At 31.0% G+C, this 19,732-nt stretch overlaps 1 protein-coding gene across 1 annotated transcript in view; it reads left to right on the forward strand.

The window, feature by feature from the left end:
- The window catches only part of LOC115883013, a 638,791-nt gene extending 626,070 nt beyond the window's left edge, over window positions 1–12,721 (forward strand). Inside the window, exons 35-37 of the mRNA XM_030901288.1 lie at window positions 670–805; window positions 4,077–4,180; window positions 11,932–12,721. Coding sequence (XP_030757148.1) covers window positions 670–805; window positions 4,077–4,180; window positions 11,932–12,095 — 404 coding nt within the window. The 3' untranslated portion in view covers window positions 12,096–12,721. The remainder of the gene's footprint in view (window positions 1–669; window positions 806–4,076; window positions 4,181–11,931) is intronic.
- Window positions 12,722–19,732: the final 7,011 nt, after the last annotated feature.

Raw genomic sequence — 19,732 nt, forward strand, 5'->3', positions numbered from 1 at the left:
GGCTGTTTTACTATTTTTGTTGTTTCTTTTCCTGTAAAAAACATCATCAAAAAGAGTAAAACTGACAGTAATGTTTTACTGTCAGTATTCTTCTTCTTTTTCCTCAACCTGTATTCATCCACTCCTGGATATTATAGGTCTCTCCTATCCTTTTCCACGTCTCCCAGTTTTGTGCTGTATTTAACCACCTTCCCTAATGTCCTCCACTCAACGTATCTATAGACGTCCTAAACTTCTTTTAGTTTGTCTTGGCATCCAAACTTTTATTCTATGCGTCCATCTGTCTATATTCAGCCTAGCAACATGTCCAGCTTATTGTCACTTCATCTTAGCCACTTTCTGAATTATATCGGTAACTATTATATCGCGGTAACTATGACGGTAACTAATCGTATACTTGAAAGTATTGTATTAATATTATATCTGAGACCAGTCCCAAATTCTCATCCCGACTTTAATGAATTTGCAAATCGATTGTGCACAAATAATGTAAACCTTTTCTGTTATTCTCCATGTTTAGAAATAAATAAATATGACCAATCATGTCATATTTGCAAAATGATTTGTGTAAGAAGTGTCGACTTGGATAGCACAAACCAGTGTTAGACAAAAGTTCTTCATCTGCATTTGGAGTAATAATATTAATTAGTAAATTACATTGAATTGCAGATGCTCCAAAACAAAAAATGGTAAATCATGAAAAAACTGAGTCCGGAGCCAAATCAGAAGGTGAAGAAGATTCACAAACGGGCAGTATTAAAGCTAAAGCTACTTTAGGTAGAACACCAAATCATCTTACTTTAAGGTAAGAGTAAATTTATATTTTACAGGTTAATTGCTTTTTAATAGAAATCATGACCGCTTTAGTCTTAATAACTACTAGGCGCATATTAGCATATTATAGGATTAGCATTTAGTTGCTTAGGCTAGGGGCTATCATCAAATTGACCTGAAAGACGCCCAGCGATAGTAATCTCTTAATAAAGCTACTTATTTAACGAACTACTTTACCTTTTTGAAAGTTTAATTTCTCTGTTCAGCTTCATTCTGAACCTCTAAATTAGAGGAATAAATTAGTGGTTTCAATTATATTTTATACTTGAGGGTTTACGACCATTTATAATGTCTAAAAATACAATGAAAATTATCCATAGAAGACGTTATATAAGCTTAGAAACTAAGCTTAGAAAACAGTAAACTTTTTATTTCTAACTACAATGTCTCTTGGTCGATGATAATCAAAAGTCAAATGACATTTATTACTGGCAAATTTTGAAGTGTAATAAGTAGAACAAGTTAAACGTTTGTTAACTTTTTCTACTAACTAAAAATTGCTGCCACTAATTTTGACGTTCTGAATGCCGAAATTGAAATTAGAGGCACAAATTTCTACTCTAATTAAAGCCACTCATTTATTTCACTACTAATTAATTTGGATTTTCTGAATGAAGCTTTAGTCTGCAAAATTGTTATATATTATGTATTGTTCATTCTTTAGATAATAAAGGATATTCCAATAAAAAGTTTCGGATGTTGATAACGAATAAAATAAAAGTTTCATAACATACATAAAAGTTATTTATGGCAGAACGTAGCTAAACAGTGTACAATTATACATGAAAGACAATATCTGGAAAATGGCCACCAGGACTTCTCTGGCAGAACACAATTCTTTGTAGGTAGAATTTTCCATTGCCTACTGCTGAATACATTTCTGGAGTTATGTCACGAATTATTCGCCTAATTTCTTCTTTCAATTGTTGAATGCGTTTACGGATTGTTTTCGTAAGCTTTGCTTTTCACATAACCCCACAAAAAATAATCCAGCGGCGCGGCGCGACGTCAAGTCCAGTATCAAGAAAACGAACATATAGAGAATATATGGTTCCAACAAGATGGTGCGACATGTCATACAGCAGGTAAAACATTGAATTTATTTCGTACACAGTTTGGAGAGAGGCTTATCTCCAGGAATGGGTACGTAAATTGACCACCTAGGTCATGCGACTTGACGCCGCTAGATTATTTTTTGTGGAGCTATGTGAAAAGCAAAGCTTACGAAAATAATTCACAATCCATTCAACAATTGAAAGAAGATATTAGGCGAATAATTCGCGACATAATTCCAGAAATATGTTCAGCAGTTAAATGTCAACAAAAAAATTGTGTGCTGCCAGACAAGCCGCGGTGGCCATTTGGCAGATGTTGTACGTTTAATTGTACACTGTCATAAATAACTTTTAGGTAGGTATGTTATGAAACTTTTATTTTATTCGTTATCAACATCCGAAACCGCTTATTGGAATACCCTTTATATAAGTGGTTAGTTCCTAATAAGCAGGTTAAATGCATTTTGTGGCTTTTAGTCTGAAGAAAAACCTGTCAATTGCCGATAGTTTTAAAAATATTTAATTGGACTATTGTCTTTTTCCAGTAAGGCTTCCTTTAGTTCTTTAGATAATTAAGGATTCGTTACTTTAGATGGTTACTATTACTAGTGAGGTCAGAGGAAGATTTTTGTTCATAAAAAGTTATAGTTCCTATAAAGTTTAATTTCCTTTAGAAGAGACGCACTTTTCATCCAAGGCAACTGAATAATTTATTTTCTTCAATACCCACCTGTTTAAGAATTATGCCAGAATTACTTTTTCAAACTGGACATTTGCTTTAGGGATTCTTATCTATATTTCCAAGGTAATGTTGTCATAAAGGTATCAAATTTCAAATCTCCTCGATTATCTCTGCATTGACATTCCTTCACACACTGCGGTTCGAATTTCGTGTAAACAAAGTAGGTCCCGTCTAACTTAGAACTAGCGGCAAAAAGACTTTGATTCAACTATAAACTTTTTAAGGGGATAACTGCCCAACTACACCAAAACACTGGTTTCCGATAGATCATCCCAAGTTAAGCGACGTTAAACGATGCGAGTGTATGGACGGGTGAACGTCTGGGCATTCGGTCGAGTTATCGGTCCAGGGCAAGAGTATAAAATCTATTAAATCACGTCGGTTCGAGGACCGATTACATCGGATATGTCGTGAGTAATTTGAGTGAGTTGATTTAGACACTCTGAAGTTTAGATACACTTAGTTTAGACAATGATGCAGTTGAGGATTGTGGTTTGGATTCTGCGCCAACAAAGTAGGCCCCGTCCTGATTAGCCTTAGCTGCAAAAGGAGACACTAATTTAAGCTTCATTTAGAACCTCGCAATTAGTAGAATAAATTAGTGTTTTCAATTAGCGTAGAAGTTTATTCCTCTAATTTTAACGTAAGCATTCAGAGCGTCAAGATTAGTGGTAGGAATTTTGAATTAGTGGAAAAAGTTAACAAACTTTTCCACTAATTATACTTCAAAATTTGCGAAGAATGTCATTTTGGCCTTTGATTATCATCCGTCAAGAGAAAATGTGGTTAAAAACCAAAAAGTTTATTGTTTTATAAGCTAAATATTAGGCTTTCTCTATGGATACAACTAATTACTGCAAGCTGTTGTTAGGGTATTTTATTAATTTTAATTGTGTTTTTTAGACATTGTGAATGATCGTAAACTAAAAAGTATTAAGTGTAATTAAAACCATTAATTTATTCCACTAATTGCGAGATTCTGAATGAAGCTTTAAAGTACTCACTTATTAAACTTTTTAGGAAGCTGGACCGTCGCGTCGTCGCCCCAACCCAACTTCTACCTTAAAATTTAGCTAACGTCTCATTTTTGCTGCTAATATATAATATTACTACTATAACCTAGATAGCTCTACTTTGTTCACGCGGTATCCGAAACGCTGTCCACAGCCATATTTAGACTCTTACTCACGAGATATCCGATCTCATCCGGTATCTAATTGGCATGAGAGACCAATACGTCTCGATAGATTTTACACACTCTTGGTCTTCTTTAGTAATCTCTCTTCAATGATAGCCACATTCATTTATGCTATAATATTATGCTCTGCTATATTACTATTAGAATTCTTCCGATTATTGTTTTCTCATTGAATAGCTCGTATTATTACTGCTTTGTTTGTGCGTTAACTGCGCTAGGGTTAAATTTATTTTTGTGTCTGATTTAGCACTACATCAACTCTTTCGGCAGGAAGCACAGGAAGTCAGGCACGTCTAATTCAGTCGTCTCACCCTCCCGAAACCTTTCACCCCATACAAATGGAAGAGCTGGGTAAGATTCAATTATTATTAAGCCTGTTTACCTCTGTTTATTAAAAATTTACTGTTATGAATGTTTTATTTAAGTTAGTAAAGCTTGCATATATGGCCAGCCGTGGCTCGGCGGCAAGTGTATTTAAGCGCTGACCCAAGATTACCATATTAAAATACCAGCCGGTACGGTCACTATATTTATGTAATCATAAATATATATTTAGCTGCTTATGTCTCGCAAAGCAATGACAAACCACCGTGAGTATATTTACCTGCACGTCACGTAAAAGATCGTCTACAGGCACATTCTCACGACTCGTGTACTTGATAAACATTTGTTATTGGTATATACTTGCCATGTCATGAGAACGGTTTCCTTGGTCACTCGTCACGTCCCCACTCACTGTGGGTAAATATAGCCCGAGTCAAAGGTTCACAATAATTATTCGTACACTTGCCAAGTGTACTTAGCCAGTCTTGTTTATACTTGCCAAGGCGCAAAAAAGCGACTGCGCAAATAATTGCACTATTATAAAGTACGTCCCGTTTATTTCCGGTTCGTAGTGTTTTTCGAGTTAATTGCGGATAATTTAAAACGTTAAAAGAATAATAGATTATATAATATAAAATTTACATTAATAACTTCAATATTGGCGACATACTTAAATCGTTCTCCCAGCAATAAATGGAGTGGACAAGTGAAGACTACACGGGAAAAACCAGATATGTCACATTTTCATAAAAATTAAGATAGCGATACAACTTTATAGACAAATGTTAACGCCATTCTAGAAAAAAGAAAGCAATAATACGCTTAGTCACAGAGATATTACAGCTTGGTTATTTTGCCGTACAAAGGAGAAACCAGAGTAGTCCACGTATAAATGGTAAAAACCAGAGATGTACTTACGCATGGGCGACAAACATGCAAGCTATTAGTATTGTATGTTATAAATTTATGTATTGTAATAAAAACCTACTTAAATATTAATTTTCTTCCTACAAAAAATAATAGTTTAGATATAGGTTTTATACAACCTTTAATTGGACATCCCTGGTTTTTCCCTGTTTTGTTTTGCAATGTGACATGTTTATTTCTGTATTTCAGAATATAATAATTCAGCGATAATTCACAATATTAATAATACAGAATTGCTAGTAATATATATTTTTCTAATTATTCAACGGAAAATTACATATTTCTTTAAAAACACTAAATTGCATTTTTCTCGGCTCCAATTAAAATGGACAAAACTGGGTTTTCCCGTGTAGTCTTCAAATGATGTTTTGGAATTTATGGATTTATACGAAAATGAACCCATATGGATTCATATGGATGGCTAAACATAAAGAACATAGAAATCGTATTGCAGTGTACAGTAAAAAAACTTAAAAAGAAAAAAGAATCACTAGCAACGACAATTTCGGGACGACCGTTATCCATCGATGCGACTATACTGTTGACTTGCCTAGGATTTAAACAATGTTTGTGCTGGCGTACTTGTTGAAATGGACACGTCGCCACACTGATCAAAAATCGCAAATCCGTGATCGAAATTCAAGAATTGAATTTCTTCATACGAAATTCAAATTAAAGTATTGTAATTTTATATGTGTTACTCGAGTTCTGAACAAGTTACCTATTTGACATTTATTCCCAAAAAATATTTCTGCATATCCGAAGTTGACCAAAATCAATAATTTTCTTTGAATTGCACGATATAAATAAAACAATGTCATTTTCTTAGAATTTTCATACTTAAGTAGCGTAAGTAATCACATCCTAATATATAAGACGACACTAAAACTCACGAAAACCTCGGAAGCATTCGGATCCTACACGGAGAGTTCGGTTTTGTTCGGCGAGAAGCGCTTTGCGGGAATTTTGAACATTATGAATAATCGAGAATCGGAACAATAATAATTTTATTATGCGAAATTGCTAACAGTAGTACAGTTGACTGTTTTGGTTGTTCATTTTGTTTTTTATAGTTTCTAGTCTATTTTTAGAAATATGGCTATTATTTAAAAACTGATCTGCATTCATATATTTTTAAAACATACAAATATCATTAAAGTTAAAGTTACGAAATGTAATTTGTCATTATTTGGAAGGAAGGTGGTGAATGTATTTGGCTGATATTTGGTAATATCAGAGGTAATATACCTATATTGCCTACATCAAGTGATTTTAGTCAAAGTTGCATTGATGATTGGTGTAAATTAAAAATTGTTTCATTTACAGATTGCATGATCACTATCTAATTTGATGCATAAGTGAGAACCATAGCTTTACTTGAAGGGAGCTCAATATTCTCGAATTCTATTCTAGTTATTATCAATTATCATTATATCCTACATATGAATGAAGATTGGTTAGAAAAATTTGTAATACAGTACAGGGCAGAGAAATATTATGTTCCGAATCAAGTTGAAATCTTTTATTAAAATATCAGTTCTTAAATTGAATCACATTTTCATGGGGAAATAAACGTTTTGGGAAAATTTGTTAAGCTTAATTACTGTAACATATTAGAAATAAAAAACAAATTTATAGTTCTAATTTTATTAGAATATGTTGCAGTTTCGATTACGGCCTATAAGAAGAAACTGCAAGAAACTTATGGGTGTTCTAGGTCAAGAAAATACAAAAATTGCAACAATACAATACAATAATTTTAACAATAAACATTACCAGATTGTACAGGTAGTAAGTAGTATAAAATAAATATAAAACCCTTAACCAACAGTCAATACATATTTACTTAAGTAAGACCAAAAACAAAATAAATAAAGCCTTAAACCAATAACCTCTTTCACTTTGTTGGGAATAACTCTTGCTTATCCATTTTCCTTTTATGACTCATTTATTATGATCTTTTTATTGAACTACTGGCCTTCTCTGTTCATTTAGAAGAATTGTTTAGAACAAATGTGTAATGTGTCCTAAAAATAAAGAGACTATTTGACATAGTGTTTCTTTTGACTGACTGATTTACTATGATTACAATAATAATTGTAAGTTTTTTTCCATATAGTCGTTATATTTTCTTGACTTGGCGAATGCATAATTTATCTTGATCTTCTGTTTTTCGTACCACGGTTTATAACTTTCTTTTGTGGTAAAGTCATAGGCAAAGTAATGCGTTTCCATTTCCAATTTTACTTCATAGTTGTTGCAATACACTGCAACTTCGACAAACTATACAGACTACCAGATTTATTACACAGTGGGCAAATAATACGTTTCTTCTTATTATAGTGTTTTTCACAAAATTAAGTGAAACAACACAAATTAAAAATAATCCAGTCTGTAATATTAGTTATCAAAGTTCTATGAATCAATGTTCAATGAATTCACAAATTGTAAATCTTCTTTAAAGTGCTTTTAGTATTTTTGGTATTATTTAAAAATACAGGAATGCTGTAATGTTTTTAACTTTGTTTTTAAATAGGGCCATATTTACTATGATATTTATAAAAATGCCGTTGTTTACAAAGTCCATCAGCGGTAAAGTTCAGCTGAGTTTGACGTAGACCGCGGTTGCGCGGTTCAGCTTCCGAGTATTTTGTCCTTGGAGAAGGAAAGAGAGACTCTCTTTCCTTGTCTAGGGTATCGTGAGTTTTAGTGTCGTCTCTAATATATATGATATGAAAGAGTTGTCTTTCTTCTTTATTTTGAATACTTATAATTATCAAAATACTGCTTAGTAATTGTGTAATTTATTAATTAATTAATAACATGCCATCTACGTAAAATGTATGAGTAAATCGTAGAATATATTTAGTGAAACACAAGATGGACATGCTAAAATTTACATTACAATATTATTTGGAATATTATGAACATCATAATTGTTAGTGCAGCTGCCACTGTCTGCCCCTTGTGTAAGACAGTCGTGATTCTTTGTTCCTGCGCGTTAACACAATCGCGTTGATATGCATCAATAACTATACTTGCCCCCAACAGTCCACAAAATTCTCATTCATGGATCAATCTTTGTGAAGAATGGTTCCTATCGGAGAATTGTCCGAAGAGGCCCAAGAATAAAAAAACAAGGATATAAGAAGGTACAGAGAAAGTTTCATGGAAGTTTAATGCGCTTAAAGTAAACGAGGATCTTTTTCACCGTTTACTGCTAAGTTCTGATCTATACACAAGTTCATATTCTACCAAGAACTACAAGAAAACCAAAGTAGAAAATGAACTTAGAGATTTATTGGTTATTGAATTGAAGAACAAGATAACGAGGAAAAGGAACAGCTCGTCAACGAGGAATTTTCAGTCAGCGAAAGTGACTAACTAATTACAAATACCATAAAATTATTTATAATATACCATGTTTCTCTGTAAACATTTTTTTTCATCATAATCGTTGCGTGTCGTTTTACTAATTTCTGTTTGGGGATTACTTTTACTAAATACATAAATCTATTCTATAGATATATTTCTTTTCTTTTTCTTCCAATTTGGAAAGTCCATTTACTTTACATTTTTGTGTTCATTATATCACACCTTTCTACTCGCCATGAACAATTTTTTTCGTAAAATTAGTAAATTCTACGCTAATGAAAATCTCCTTTTTATAAGTCTGTCTTAATATGGATGGTATTAATGGTATGGTATTCGGCCGTGAATTTACAATAACGCTCCCTTAGAGTTTCACCCCTCGCTTGGGGTTGGTTTTTACAAAAAATTGCATTACAGATATCTGCATTATATTATATATTTCTAAACATAATGTATTTGACATTTGGCCTACCTATATTGCTTCGTTAAGAAGATCTTAATTTTGATCACGAATTGGCGATTTTTGATCAGTGTGCGTCGTGTGAGCGCCGCACTTGTCAATATTGGACTGGTGGGGATACTTGCCAAGTAGACGAATCGCGAGAATGCGCCTTTACGCTTTATACAGAGTTATGTTATTGTACTCGTGATCTGTCGCCATCAGCGCATCGTTATCAGAGTTGTTATTTTCATAATTATTATTTTTTGTAAATAACAAGACTATTAAGAACTATTCTTTTCTCTCACAGCAATATCCAACCGGTTGTCAATATGTTTCTACGTACCGTCTGTTTCCAACTGGTCTCAAACCTGGTTGTGAATTAAGCGGGCCACTCACGATACTACGCCGCAGTACGATTATGTTGGATACGACAAAATCGGACGACAATTGACAATATTGTATCGTGTGTGTGTACAACCGACCGAGTTGAATTGTATTGGATCGCAGGTCGAAACTTTTAACTGCAGCAGTAAAATCGTGCCGATTATACTTCTGCGAACGATCAATCTAAATTGATCTAAATCAAATATTAACGAGTATACCAGCGAACATGTCCGTGAATGATGTGACCCAGAATTATTTTTTGGAAACCGATCTTATGCAACGATGGTTTCTGCTGTTTACAGTTCACACAGCATCACACAGCTGTTTAAGTTTTTTTAATACCACTTTTCCACAATTATCACGGGTTGGCGTAAATTAAATTTACAAGAAACTCACAAGATAGCAAAATTATTACTTTGAAAATCAACGCTTTAAAACAGATTTCAGTATTTTTTCAATGAGGGCGTTTAAATTTTAGAAGATTTTCGAATTTTTGATGATTCTGACTTTGACAAAAAAAAATTCTGTCTTAATAAAAAGGCTGTTTTTTAGCAACCGCTATAGCAGCGCCAGATCGCGTACAACGTACGCGATCCATAACATTTTAGTCTAAGAGCTAGCAACGCTTTCGAGAAAATATTTTAAGAAAGCTGGCTCTTTGATATATCGGATTGGAACAGCATGTGGGCCGTCGGGCTGCCGATATACGTGGCGTTCACTGCTGCGCATCGGAAGAAGATCCTATTTTTTATTTAGTCCGTTAAATTCTAGTATTGAAATAAATCGAGCAAGTCTCCAGAGCGCGGCGCGTAGAGATTCCGCCTATGAAGCGAGGAGTCCGAGTTCGAGACCGGCTCATGGTATAAAACTTTTTTATTTTATTTTCGTTTATATTCTGATAGTAAATATATGTATTTTGAACCACCAGAATAATTTAATACTTTATTAACAATAATACTGTATTTTTTTTAAATCGACCAATAACAACAATATTCTCAATTGGCGTGTATATGAACCTCCCTTTATACATTATTATTTTTTAGAATGGAAATCAAATTTCTTGCAGTATAGGTATATAATAAAATTATATAAGAATTCTTGCCACTTAACTGCTGATATAGAAATTTAATTCCACGCTGTGTTTGTCATAATGTGGATCAACCTGCTCTCACTACCGGTTTCGAAGCCCTACTCCATCATCAGGTGAGCTTGGGCAGATCTACAAAATGACAACCACAGCGCAGAGTCTAACCGATACTTTCCATTTTGTTATTGTCATTTTGTGGATCTGCTCAAGCTCACCTGATGATGGAGTAGGGCTCCGAAACCGGTAGTGAAAGCAGGTTGATCCACATTATGACAAACACAGCGTGGAATTAAATTTCTATATCAGCAGTTAAGTGGCAAGTATTCTTATATAATTTTATTATATACTTATACTGCAAGAAATTTGTTTTCCATTTTATAATTTGGCTTGCCTGAAAAAATGCCTTTTACCATCCTTTTACTATTGATAGTTGCGCCTCGGTGGTACGAAAGTACTACCATTGCACGCAGGCCGCTATTCCCGTTCGGAACTTAATAGACAGTTAAAGCACGGCCAAAGACGTAGACGTAAACGTATCGTTTGACATGTACGCTTGCGCAGTGAGAAATTCACTTGCGTTTACGGATACGTGATACGTATCTTTACGTGCCTTAACGTACGTACAAAACGCAAACGTATCGAGCCGAAGGAGTTTCGATTTTCATCCGAATGATGCCGAACGTACAAATTCACAAACAACTCGTTTCCACAACTGGCTAGTAATTAAGATATTTAATAAATTTTGGGGCCAGTGTAACAAAACTGGGCCTATTTTATTACAATAAATTAGTATGAAAATATTAAGCATCATAATAAACTCATTTTGGGATCTATTTAATTAAATGCTAGTTCTTAGCCAAAATCCATATGAGGATTCTAAAAGATGGAATCTAATAAATAATCATAAAACTGTGTCTGTTTTTTATTACTAAGAGCATTTTTTTAAGTTGTAAGGACTACTTTCTGTAATAAAATAATTTCCATTTATAATTTTCTTCATTTTTCCAACTTTTATAAATTTAATGTGGAATCAATGAAATAATAGACATCCATTTTAAGTTTTAAAATTAAATAAATTGTTTCACAAAATAATTTAGAATTACAAATGTACCATTTGCGTTACGTATGTCAAAATACTTGCTTTAACTCTTGTTTACACGACAACGCAACGGCAGACGTAACGTAGGTTTCTGCGTTACGTGTCGAGAGATACGTATACGTATTGGGCCTTGCTTTAACTGTCTAATATCTAACCGATACTTTCCGACAAGTCGGAATTAACTACTCTGCGCTGTGGTTGTCATCTTGTGGATCTCCCCAAGCTCACCTGATAATGGAGTAGAGCTCCGAAACCGGTAGTGAGAGCAGGTTGATCCACACTATGACAAACACAGCGTGGAATTAAATTTTTATATCAGCAGTTAAGTGGCAAGAATTCTTATATAATTTCATTATTATTTTTTATACACTATTTTAAATTGATATCGTTCGACTCCACTAATTTTTTAATATAAATATATGTAGATCTTTAATTAGTAGATACTTTAATGAAATATCAAATTTCAGGATCTCCCATATGGAAACCAAGAGAAAATAACTTCGAACAAACTTCGACGACCCTTCCGAGGAAGAATCGGCCCGATCAGTGCTCCCTGAGCGCGTCCCGCAAATCCCTAGTGGAAACGTCGAGCGGCGGACTGGAAGTGCATAATGCCTATGCACAACAATAGCGACCTATATAAATTAGTACATCCCTTTGGGGGTAACATACCAAAACTATTATACCAAAGCTTATTTTATACGCTAGATGCAAGAATTGAATTCAATTTAGAACATTTCGAGTTACTTCAATTTGCCAATGGCAGTCTGCAGTGTTGTGGCGTTTTATTTTCTCCTATATTTAAGAGACCTTCTTTTTGAACTAGAAAATTTTTTGAAAAAGAAATAATCAAGTTTTTAGACTATCAAGTATCACAGTTATTGATATAGACTTATGTATTTGTTATGCGGCCAATACACGTCGAACTTCCAATACTCCACTACCGAATATTACAATACATCTATCTACCCTGTGTTTCATAGAATTAATATTCTGTAGTATTTTCTATGCTATGTTGAATCGTCGACCTAAGCATAAAAAATCCCATGTATATTTTAAAAAATCCGATGAATATTTTAAATATTTAATTCATTTCCATATATTATTTCATGATGATCCATATTATTTTTTATATTTACAGTATTTAATACCTGTTCTTGTTGGGATTGTTCCTTTTACACCATTCAGTTCATTCAGAACCTCGCAATTAGTGCAATAAATTAGTGGTTTCAATTAGCGTTGAAGTGTGTTCCTTTAATTTCAATGTAAGCATTCGCAACGTCAAAATTTGTGGTAGACATTTTCAGTTAGTAAAAAAAATTATCAAACTTTTAACATTTCGACTAATTATACTCAAACTAAAAAGTATAAAGTGTAATTGAAACCACTAATTTATTCCACTAATTGCGAGGTTCTGAATGAAGCTTCAGTTTACGATCATTCACAATGTCTAAAACACATAATTAAAATTAATTGAATATCCTAGCAACAACTTGCGGTAGTTAGTTGTATCTGTAGAGAATATTATAATAATATAGTAGCTTTTATAAATAGCCTTATATTTAGCTTATAAAACAATAAACTTTTGATTTCTAACCACAATTTCTCTTTTTTCTCTCGATTTCTCACGGATGATAATCAAATGCCAAAAGGACAAATTTTGAAGTATAATTAGTGGAAAAGATAAAAGTTTGTTAACTATTACCACTAATTTTGACGTTATGAATGCTAACATTGATATTAGAGGAACAAACTTCTAAGCTAATTGAAACCACTAATTTCCAAGTTCTAATTTCGAATGAAGCTTTATAGTCTTTAATAACTGTTGTGGTCGATTAGGAAAATATGCACAGAAAAACAAAACTTTACAGCCTCTTCAGTTGTATAAATCATATTTGCAAATTAATTGCTATTTGCAAATTAATTTGCACATAAAATCAATATAACATTAAAAATGACTTTTTTAATCATTTTTGCAACGTCAATTTGACGTTAAAAAATTGAATTTGCAGGTGGCATCTTTGTGTGGCATCTATCATTTTTAAATTTTACATTGAATTTCTTATTTTCACGTCGGCGATGCAACAGACTGTATAATCATCCATTGAATTTTGCTGCCTATACGTACACAACATTGCTATTTTCTCAAAAAATAAAAAGAACGGTCTTATGATTTTTTAGAGCATTATCGTTAACTATTATTATAATTGTAAATTTGGAAGACACCGTTGTGTGGCTTGCTCACTCAGCTCAAACCTATAGATAACAAGCCTACACACGACCAGACTTTCCAACAACCCGACTAAATTGACCTTACCTTACCTTTTTCTTAGACTGTAGTTGATCATAACATATCAAATAAACTTTTAGTCACGCGATTAAGCTTGACCGGCATAGCGTTACCCACTTTTACATATTTTCTTTAAATCAAAATATTTTAGAAAACAAAAATAAATTAATTATAATTATATTAACAAAAATCACCTCCTTAACAGCACTTAACGAACATAAAGGGCCATTACAACCGCTTTCCCCTTAAAAATATTCTAATAAAGTTGTGATGAGTTTTTTACAACAATTAAGCTATCTTGTACGCTTGGCACTAAAAGAGGTTCTAAAAAGAACAATGTTCGACTGCGAGGTCTGCCAGTAAAAATGTTTAAGCTTAAAATATCAGAACACGATTCGTTTAAATAAAAAGCTCGTAATACAAAACTAATGTTTGTGTCAAAACGAATGACAGTGTCAGAAAATAAATAAAATAAATGCCAATAATCGCAACATTTTTTAAAGCAGAGGTACCACATGAATCCCCAGCGAAAAATTAAAATTCCAGTTAATTAGAACGATGACGAATATGTTGCCATGGTTGGCAACAATGAATTTAGAAATCACGCCCTCGATGACGTAACTAAAAATTTAATTGATATCGAATATAGTATACTATTTTATTTATCAATTTTATATTATTTATATCAATTACTGTGACATTTGACAGCGTACCTATGCTATTTTTGGTAATACGCATTATAACTTGACTCAAAATTCTATATTTTTTGAGAAAAAAACTGGGAGAAAATAAGATACAAACACTAGGTATATAACGAAAATACCTTTCTATCAATAACAGCTACTAGTAGAATTTTTTACAGCTTAACACAATCGAAGTAATTTTATTTCTTCTCTAAATAGAGCATCATATGATCAATCTACTTTTGGTAAAGTCAGGCTACTCGTTCTTTGATGTTGCAGTTTTACTCTAGTAAATGTGCAATTAAGTAAAGAAAAATTATTTGCATAATGTTGATCGATAGGTGATTCTGTTGGAATTGCCTCTAGTTTGACTATTTTTTTTATAAGAGGAAAGATTAATAAATTCGATTAACTTACAATTAGTTAAATGGCAATCCATTTATAAAACTAACTCATGATTAAACTTTAAGTTATAGGATATGTTCATTTTCACAAAATGGTAGCTCATGATAGTGGTTTGACATTGATTTTGTTTATCACATAATGTTTTATTAAACTTTCTTCTTTTAAAATTATTTTACTCAAATATACTAATTTGATTTTTGAGTACAAATTTGAATTACTCAAATATACTACATTATATGCCATATAGCTGCAATATTAAAGAGCTTTTAAGTAATCTACAACCAAAGAAATTGATAATATACTCAGTTTTTAAACTTAGCTATACTATTTTGACGGCAAGGCCATACAAACAAATCAGGAATATTTTATTATATTTGTTGATTTTTTATTTTTGTATTATGGTGTACAACTATGTAAGATGTAAAGGTATTTTAACAAACAAAATTATATTAAAAATATAATTATTATTGTTAATATCATTCATTAAATAGGAATTTTATTTTCTGGACTTTGGTAATTCTCATTTCTTATACATGAAGATCAAGTTTTTCTGTAGAATTTAAACTGCATTTTTTTTTTCTAATACGGTTTACTTTGGCGAAAAAAAAACAGAATAACTAAATTTAAAAACTATTCCTCATAATCTGGCAATAGATTATTTTTAATCTATAACATAGTTATAGATTTAGCATAGCTATATAGATACCTAGCTTACCTCGTAGACCAATATTTCAATGATTCGAATTTGTATTTAACCTTTAAAATTGTGAATGATAAATAATGAGGTAAGTATTTTGTTGAAAAACCAATTGAAGTTGATTTTGATTTAATTTCATTACATCTCATATCCCAGAATTAATAGACTATAACCAAATTAACTCACAAACACCAAGAAGATTTTATTATATAGTTAAATCACATCCATTTCCAAAAATATTCTGGAATATGGTTACTATGAATTGTGACAGATAATCGAATGATGAATAATCGAATAGTGCATTATATTATTTTATTTATCTTGTTGCCAATTATTATATTAACATAAGTTCAAATCTTTGTGCTTGTTAATTGATAATAGTTATACAATGTTACCATAAACGAAAATTAAAATACCCACCTTGAAAAAATTATTATAAAACTGAAGAAATTTAATTATTGATAATTTTAAACATTGCGTTTCATTTTAACGCATAGAGATTATATATAGGAGCAAAACATAATGTTTTTTTATTCTCCCTTAAATGTTTCAATACATAGGGTGATTCACGGCGATGGCACGTTAGACGTTTATGGAAACCGGTGATGGAAACCGGTGAAAAGGCACCTACTCCATCTTTCTAAGATATTTTCAACATTACAGTGTTGGCGCATCATTTGAAAAGTGGTAGTATTGTTTTCTTATTTAAAATGGAACACTCAGTTTGTTATTACATTTTTCGAAACTACTTTCATATCTCATGATTTTTCTATACATATAGTTTTTGAGATAAAAAATAAAACGTGTAAAATTGTCAAAAACATGATCGTCAATAAGCATTGATAAAATCATGAATTAAACATTTTTAAATTTGAAATTTGGGTTATAAGTTAACGAAAGTCGATATATTCGATCTGTCTAAATAAACCGATTGGATATTACACAGGAAGAGCAAAAATATTATTTATTTCCGTTTGTTATAAAATTGCTCACATCTTTATTATTTTAAATTCAACCCTATGTATATTATTTAAAAAATCATATGACTTAATAAAATTGTTTTCAATTTTATATCATATTCCTATACCTGAACCTTCCTGTTTCTTAAGTAGAACTATTTAAAGATAAATAATTCTATTATTATAGTTTCATTTCAAGAATTTCGCTACCATGACAATTTTAGAAATTTAGCCCGTAAACTCTAACTTTTGATTATTAAATGACACCTTGGGTATTTTTTACTTTATTCAATAGAAAATAACGCTCTGAATAGAATGACATATCATATGTCAACTTTTGACATTTTCGCATATGGTTTATTTGAAATTATAACTTACAGTTCGTTACGAAAATTTGACTGGAAATACCAGGTGTGTGGTATCAAATTATTCGTAAAAAAAATGCTTCAAATTTTCAAAAAATCCTATCAGCGGTTCTCCATAAACGTCTAACATGCCATGGCCGTGAATCACACTGTAGACATTTTTAACTAAAATTTTATAAGTACCTATAAAAATTTATAAAGCACCCTACATAATATCAAAACATAAACAAAATTACACTAAACTTAAATATTTTAAACTCAATCGCATTGTTTAACTCAGTAATACTTTATTATATGAATTAAATTGTTTAAACGATTTTAAATAAATATATAATCTATTTAAAGCGTTACTAACTAAATATTTTATTGAATAACGAATAGGAATTTTGGTATGTTACTAAAAATATATTACATTAAAAATATTTATAATAATAAATATTTACTATCATTAAGAAAATTTGTTAGTTTATTAAATAAATATAAATAAAAATGAAAATTAATATAAGTAGTCGGATTAGATTTACTGGCGTGAGGCCTTGGTGTCATTTTCTATATATTTTTTTAAAAGTGTTAAAAGCAAACTATATAATTATTCTTTTTCCACTTGCATTATACTATATTAAATTTTACTTTACTGAGATAGTATAAATTAACATATATTTTAAAGAACATACCTTATAATTTGAACTAAAGCATCAAGGTCACAGGCCAAAGGCTGAAATGTGACTATATACCTACATAAACGTAGAAGCGTAACATCTTACGACAGATATGTCACAGAACTGAAAATAGTTATAACACAATCCACTTTATACGTAGGTAATGTAAAATAGAAATGAAAATGTTGCTTAATGTATTATTATTTGTAATTATTAATAATATTATGACCAAAGTGATTATTTAAGGTATAATTTTTGAAATCGTGTTACTATTTTGTGATATCTGTAACATTAAAAAAAATAATTTCTTACATTTTAAAAAATATTTAAAACATTTTTTCTATCATAATTTCAGCATTATTATTTTTTAGACAAGGTTTTGATTTTAAAATGTTTTTCTTTTAAACAAAACAATAAACTCCATGTATTTCATAATGTCAGTTCATGTATTCAAATATTCAAATTTGGATGGTGAGTTAATTAAGATAAGTATAGAAAAATAAAGCCGTGTTATTAGACCATAGAAACAACAAATATGTGCCCTGCAAACTAAATAAATGTATGGCCAAATTTAATGAAGCTAACATGAAGTAGAAAAATAAAAAAAACCTGTCTAAACCGTTTTATTGTCATAATTCTTGTACAAGAAATTGGAACATGTTGAAAATCCGATACATATAATATTAACTCACTCGAGATGCACTAAAAGCATAATATTTTTCAGGTTTATAGAATTATAAAGAATAGAAACTAATTTATTAAGTAAGTTGTTAATAATAATGTATACTGGATATACGATAACTATAAATGAAATATAAAAAAGTAAAGCAGAAGGAACAAATATGAATGTTAAAATATATTAAAGTTTTTACAAGATCAACAATACATGATGTAGCTATACAAGATCACCATTATCTATCTACAAAGGTATTAAAATAATAGAGAAAATAGTAGAGACAAATGGAAAATATCCAAAAATATGTGTTTATTAAACAATTAATTGAACTGAAATAAATAAATAAATACAGATTCATATACGCGATTCAATCATATATACAATGTTCATTGTATGTATGTATGTATATATACAATGTCAAAAGAAATGAAATCGAATTTTATCAAACAGAACCAAAATTTTAGCGACATTGATGTAGTTTACATAAAATCTATTTGGATGATTATATTAGCAAGTACATGTGAAAATTCATAACTATAACGATTTTCCTATATATTTGTCTAATTTAAAGAATGGCAGCAAATAATTTGAAACAAAGCGAAAAACATAAATAAAAGGTATGTGTATCAAGTACACATAAATTATGATTTAAGATTTAGAACGGGAAATGTGAATTTTCAACTCTCTTTTTCTTTCTTCAAGAATATTAATTCTTGTAAAGAAGCTGTCAGCACCTAAGAAATTTCATTATAAACAACAATACTTTTGACAATTGCCTTGCAAAAATATTCTTAATAAATTAATACCATAATATAAGTCCTATTGAAAAATTAACTTGTTATAGCATTAATACAAAAAAAAAATTTGCTTTAAACATAGCCTTCATGTATGATCTACATAAACAGTAGTATTAATTTCACTTTTTCATAATTTCACGTTTTGCACGTTTTCATCTATCAATAGACGATAGACAAAATATACATTTTTAGCTACAATATATTAATTCATGTTTTAGGATTAAATCTAATAATTTTGGTATGGTGTATAACTTTTTCCTTTTTTCCAAAACAATAATATAATTTTTATTTAAATTAAGAAAGCATCTTAAGCCCAAGTATGTAAAGTAGTACGCTTTGAAACAAGTCACAAAATAGTAATACGATAAAATAACATACGCTGTTAGATTTATACCCTACGCCTTATGATCAAAAAGTTTTAATTGAAGAGGCTGTGGGTATTGGCATATACCACCTTCTCACTAAAAATTACATCGAGTTTAATCAGATTGTTTAAGCATTATTGTTTACTAAAAATTCTCACCTTCAGTTATTGGAATTTCGTTGCCAGCCTCGTCAATCAAACGTCAATCTTTTTGACCAATGGTTATACAAAATTTCGTTACCCGAATTCCTGTAAAATATGAAAGAATTCCAAAATATGACGCCTAGTTTTCATACATCCGAATTTTCGAGGATTCTGCAAAAAACTGACTCAAATATACGTTTTTACACATTCAAATATTTCCTACAAATTT

Source organism: Sitophilus oryzae, unplaced genomic scaffold (genome assembly GCF_002938485.1).
Source record: "Sitophilus oryzae breed Bouriz unplaced genomic scaffold, Soryzae_2.0 scaffold_1801_pilon_pilon, whole genome shotgun sequence".
Taxonomy (NCBI): Eukaryota; Metazoa; Arthropoda; class Insecta; order Coleoptera; family Curculionidae; genus Sitophilus; species Sitophilus oryzae.